The sequence below is a fragment of the Nelumbo lutea genome, chromosome 5 (genome assembly GCF_056320005.1).
Source record: "Nelumbo lutea isolate HS-2025 chromosome 5, American lotus-T2T, whole genome shotgun sequence".
Taxonomy (NCBI): domain Eukaryota; kingdom Viridiplantae; phylum Streptophyta; class Magnoliopsida; order Proteales; family Nelumbonaceae; genus Nelumbo; species Nelumbo lutea.
In genome coordinates this window covers 82,138,567-82,144,566 of record NC_142688.1, presented here as the reverse complement: position 1 = coordinate 82,144,566, position 6,000 = coordinate 82,138,567, and the positions used below count along the sequence as shown (strand labels likewise).

The window sequence follows — 6,000 nt, the reverse complement described above, 5'->3', positions numbered from 1 at the left end:
AGGTGGAGAGGCTACTTAATGTGCTTAGATGTAATTTAGAGGTGCATAAAAAACATAAATGCCCTAAAAGAAATTTTAATATTACATGTTTTGTCCTTCATGTAACTTGAATCAAACCCTCACTACGACCTAACGAAGCTCCACCGCCACCACCACCGCTGCACTATCTCTATCTCTCTCTCTCTCTTGTATTCCCGCCACCACCGTTGCAACTTGCAACTTGTAGTGATGGCGGTTCCTTCTCTCTTTTTCTCTCTCCCCTGTCTTCCTGTCACCATAGTTGTAAGTTGTAGTGGTGACGGTTCCTTCTCTCTATCTCTCTCTCTCTCTCCTTGTCTTCCTGTCATTGCCACTACAAGTTGTAGCGGTGGTGGTTCTCTCTCTCTCTCTCTCTCTCTCTCTCTCTCTCTCTCTCCCCTGTCTTCCCATCACCACCGCTTTGTAGAGTGGTGATTCTCTCTCTCCCCTGTCTTCCTGCCACCATCGCTACAAATTGCAGCAGTGGCGGTTCCTTCTCTCTCTCTCTCTCTCTCTCTCCCTCCCTCCTCCCTCCTATCTTCTTGCCACCGCCACCACAACTACAACTTGCAACGGTGGTTCAGTGAGTAGTAATAATAATATTATAATTAATTATTATTTATTATTTATTAACATTTAATAATTATTTTTTATTAAACATTAATATTTATTAATTATTTTTATTAACTAGTAATTTTTAATTATTTCATTAATTTTTAAAAATTATTTTAATTTTTATTTGTGTAAATTATTAATTATTAATTATTTAATATTTTTATAGTCATTAATTTTTTTTAATTTTAATTGTTTCATTTATTAATTATTAATTATTAATTTATCATTTTTTATTTGTATTGTTTCAATGTTATTTTAAAGTTGAAAATTATTTTTTATGAGATAATGCAAATTGAACTCAACATTTCCAAATAGTATGTTCTAGGGGTAAAATAATAAAATCAGTAAATTTTAGATGGTAAAAGGTTGATCCAACACAAACAAACTTATGGATTCAGAGCCTCTAAAAAGTAGAAAAACACATATGCCTCTTTTCAAAATTTGGACAAAAAAATACCTTTTTAACTTTTCATATTTGAAATTTTAGATTTATCAAACACCACCTTACTCTCGATCTCCTTCAATAACTCTTGTCACTAATTCTCTCATATATACATTACTCCATTAAATTGCATAAAATACATTAACTTTATCTATATATATATATCTATTTCAATTTAACTATAATTATATATATCTTAGATGTATTTGCATTAAATAATCTACTTCCATTTAAAATTATAATCCATTTATATTAAAATTGACAATAATAAAAATAATTTAATAAGTTACTTAAATAAAATAAAAATAGTTACTAATTATTGTTATTGATAAAAGCATTTTTTGTTAATATAATAAAAATAAATAAATTAATAAAAGGAATAAGATAAATTAAAAATTAATATCAATTTAAAATTAATATAAAACTAATAAAAAATTATCAAACAATTATTAGTTTTATAATTAAATTTTATTAATTTAAAACCAACTTAAATTCCATTGAAAATTAAAAATGTATATAGTTAATTAAATTTCAAAAGGATTTTAAATTTAATAAAAACTTAATATACTAAAATAAATTCAACTTTTACTAATTTAAAAAAATTAGTAAAAATAATAATTTTAAATGTAGGTTAATTATTTTTAAATTAATTTAAATTCTATTTAAAAATAAGGAAAATTATAAAAACCTCCTTGGGTGTTCTAACAATCCTACAAAACTCCATAGTGTTTTGACCTTTAATAAAAGCCTCCTCTATTGTTTTGAAGAAGGGTGAAAATACCTTCCTTTGCTTAGCACCTTTTTTACCTTACTTTGTCGAGGAAGAATAAGAAGAATTATTCTTTAAAAATTGTTTTGCAAAATAAATTAGTGGAAGGTAATTTTAAGTGCTTTAAAAAAAGTACTTATTTTAAGTGATATCAAACAATACCTAATATCAACGATTTGCGCCTCCCATTTGGGTGAGCGGTGCAGTTTTAAGAGAAAGGGACGGAATCACTCCAGATATCAAAGAAAGGGAGTTCCTGGGGCCTGAGAAAGGCTGGAGGGGAAAATGGAAGGGTATGAAGAAAGTAATGTTAGAACTATGACGAGGATATTTGTGGGAGGACTGGGCGGGAGCGTAATGGCAGAAGATCTCCAGAAAACCTTCTCTTCGTTGGGGACTGTGAAGGCAGTCGACATTGTGAGGACCAATGGCCGCAGCTTTGCTTACATGGACTTCGTGCCCTTTTCCGATAAATCTCTCGCCAAGCTCTTTAGTACGGTCAGCTCCGTCTCTCGTCTTTCCCTGTAACTTTAGCTAGCTTCGTTTGGTATTCTTCTCAATTAGATTCCAATCTTATGTTGAATGGCCTTCCATTGAAGGCATTTAATAACCCTAGTTATAAAAAAAATTACGGTTATTTTTTTTTTCTTATCAACCACAAACTGATTTATAAACGAGAAAGGGATATCAAGAGGTATTGCAGGGGAATCTGCCAAAACCAAACTTGAACTGTTCATCCAGAAGAACTTCTGTAAGGATTTCATTTCGAATTTCTAGTTGTATCACCGTCTTGCCATTGTTGTTTTTTTGTTCACTGAAAACCAAATCTCCTTTTCAAGGTAGGGATGTTAAAATGTCTCAGATGAAGGTCCCTAAAATATAATATATTATTATTAAAATAATTCATGTTAAATTATTGATAAAAAAAAATCATGTTAAATGGATTGGTGGTTGAAACCAGATTTCCTTTTCAAGGTGATCCACTCTCGCCCTTTCTTTTTTACTCTAGTAGCGGTGGTTCTCAGTAGGGAGAGATATAATCTTGGTTACTCATTTGCAGTTTGCCGATGATATTTTAGTCTTTTGTGATGGGACAGCAGAGATAGGGTGGAAAACTTGAAATTGGTAGTAAAGCTTTTTGAAAGAGGGGATTGGCCTTTGAGATATTTAGGGTTACCCTAGGTAATAACCCTAGATCAACTATTTTTTGGACCCTAGTGGTGGAAAGGTTTGAGAAGGGACTAGCGGGGTGGAAAAAGAATTATATCTCGTTGGGTGGGAGAATAACTGTAATAAACTCTACTTTGGCCAACCTTCTAGTGTACTACACACCTGTTTTTAGGATGCCCGAAGTAGTGGTGAGAAAAATAGAAAAATCATGTGAGACTTTATTTGGGAACCGGGGGGAAGGGGAGAAAGATCATTTGGTGAGATGGGAAAAGGTGGTGAAGTTGAAGGAAGGAGGGGACTGGGAATTGGAAATGTTAGAATGAAAAGCCCTTCTATAGCAGGTGTAGACCTTGGAAAAACACTTCTGTTTGGAGAAGACTTTACTCCTGAGCTTGCGAACTCTTTGGAGCTATCAAAGAGCTTGAGAATGGGAAGCAGTACCTTGAGGGAGGTGAACATCTTGTCCAATTTCAGAGAAGAACCTGTTCCTCATCTAGATCAAGGTCAAGGTGTCAACAGTTCGAGTATGTTCTCTCCCAAGCCAAATGGCAAAAAAACAGGCAATCCCTGCTCCCCTGTTAGTGCAACACAGGTTGATCCTGAGGAGACTTCTCCCAGCAAACTCCCTTAGAACCTAGGCAGAACTGGTGACAAATCAGTTTTTGTTGTTTCTAGTTTTTGTCTTGATTCTTGTATTCGAGTTTTTGATACTAATCTGCCCCCTTCCCCAGTTGTTTTATCTCAGCCCGTAGGTGAAGCTGACACTCATTCAAAAGTTGCTTATCCTAGTGGCACTCTTCCAAAAGCTGACTGTCCTAGTGATTCATTTGAAGTAATAGAGTTGTTAGAGGATTTAGAGGCTGTGAACGACATTGTGGATGAAGGGGAAAGGATTTGGGGATTAGTTTTATAGACCTTTACACTCTTGGTAGAGGTAGAGGAGGAAATAGGGGAGAATTTTGAAAAGGAACAAGAGGGTGACACTCCAGTTCCTAGTTCCTAGGTAAGGGGAAAGGAGGGAGAAAGGGTAAAAATGGGCAAAAAAACAACAAAGAGAAGAAATGGGAAGAAGTCAAAAAAAGAAAAGAGCGGAAGAACAAGATAATCTGAGGAAAAAGCTTGAAGGAGGGACACCTAAAAGGAGGAATAAGAAATTGAGTGAAGTGGAGAGATTGAGGTGTGAAATGGACTATGAAAAGGGGTTTTCTGGGAGAAAGAAAGGTAGTTAGGTTAGCAAAAGGTGATTTCTAGGGTTTCTCATAAGTTAGGTTCTCAATGAAGATTATTAGTTGGAATGTAAGGGGATTGGGGAGTTGCAGGAAGAGAAGAGTGATAAGGGAAATGCTCAGAAAAGAAAAGCCAGATATTGTGTTGATTTAGGAATCAAAATTGTCAGAGGTGGATAGGAGATGGATGAGAAGTATTTGGTCGGCTAGAGGACTGAGTTGGGCTTTTGCACAGTCTTGGGGGGCCTCAATGGATATTCTGACAATCTAGAAAAATGAGGATTTGGATTGTACAGAAGAATTAATTGGTAACTATATGGTTATAGTGAAATTCAGATGAAGAATTGATGGATTGGAATGGGCTTTAACAAATGCTTATGGGCCAAATTCGTACAGAGAAAGGAGTTTTGGGTGGAATTAGCAGCTATAAGGGATTGTGGGAGGGTTCGTGGTACTTTCAAAAGAAAGTAAAAGAATGGTGGGAAGAGGATCAGGTGGAGTTTAGATGGAAGGGATATAGATTTTATAAGAAGCTACAAAAGCTAAAAGCTAGGATCAAGGTGTGGAACAAAGAAGAGTTTGGTAGAATTGAAGACAGAAAGGAGGCTATTAGTAAAAGGATTCAAGAATTTGATGTTGCTGAGGCTGAGAGATGATTGAGGCGTGAAGAGAGGGAAGAGAGATGGAAGTTGAAACAAGAGTTGGCGGAAATTCTCAGAAAAGAAGAGATAAGTTGGAGACAAAAATCAAGATGCAAGTGGTTGAAGGAAGGAGATGGTAATACAAGATTTTTCCATAGCTTAGCAAGTGGAAGAAATAGGAAGAACATAGTAGAAAGTTTGGAATGGAATGGGGCAATGCTGACTAGAGAGGAAGAGATTGCAAAAGCTTTTGTGGAGCATTTTAAATCCATTATGACGGTCCCAGTAGAGTAAAAGAGACTCTAACCGGCTTTGAGTGGCATGTTGGAACCCCTAGAAAGACCGTTTGAGGTTCAAGAAATAAAGGAGGCAATTTTCTCTATGGAAAGATCAAAAGCCCCAGGCTCGGATGGATTCACTATGGCTTTTTATCAAGATTATTGGGACATCTTAGGTGATGACCTAGTAGAGGTCTTCTTGGAATTCTTTGAAAGAGGAAAAATAAATGTGGGTGCAAATGCTACTTTCATAGCTTTGATCCCTAAGAAGGTGCCTGCAATTCAGCTCAAGGACTTTAGATTGATTAGTCTGATTGGGAGTTTGTATAAGATCATTTCTAAAGTTCTTGCACTAAGACTCAAGAAAGTCCTTCCTTAATCTCACTGAATCAATGGGCCTTTGTGAAAGGGAGACAAATTATTGATCAGATTTTAATAGCCAATGAATGTGTAGATTACAAAAAATGAAAAGGAGAAAAGGGTCTGATATACAAACTTGACTTAGAAAAGGCTTATGATTTGGTGGATTGGGATTTCTTGTTAGAAGTGTTGAAGAATAGAGGCTTTGGGGAGAGATGGTGTAAGTGGATGAAGGGTTGTATTACCTCTTATCACTTTTCAATCTTAGTGAATGGAGTAGCTAGGGACTTCTTTCCTACAAAGAGGGACCTTAGGCAAGGAGACCCTTTGTCACCTTTCCTCTTCACTTTAGTAGTGGATGTCCTAAGTGTCTTGATTTTTAGGCCTGATTCAAGAAATCCACTGAAAGGATGGAGAGTTGGGAGGCAACAAGTGATTGTCACTCACCTACAATTTGCAGATGATATCATTCTCTTTTGTG

The 6,000-nt window shown here is 35.6% G+C and overlaps 1 protein-coding gene across 2 annotated transcripts in view; it reads left to right on the top strand.

Annotated features, from left to right (window-relative positions):
- The first annotated feature begins 1,997 nt into the window (after window positions 1-1,997).
- ROS3 (RNA-binding (RRM/RBD/RNP motifs) family protein) overlaps window positions 1,998-6,000 on the top strand; it is a 44,636-nt gene continuing 40,633 nt past the window's right edge. Inside the window, exon 1 of one of the 2 annotated variants that reach the window (XM_088943545.1) lies at window positions 1,998-2,342. In XM_088943545.1, the coding sequence (XP_088799671.1) occupies window positions 2,130-2,342 (213 nt within the window). In that variant the 5' untranslated portion in view covers window positions 1,998-2,129. The remainder of the gene's footprint in view (window positions 2,343-6,000) is intronic. The other variant, XM_088943546.1, reaches the window with a different exon arrangement.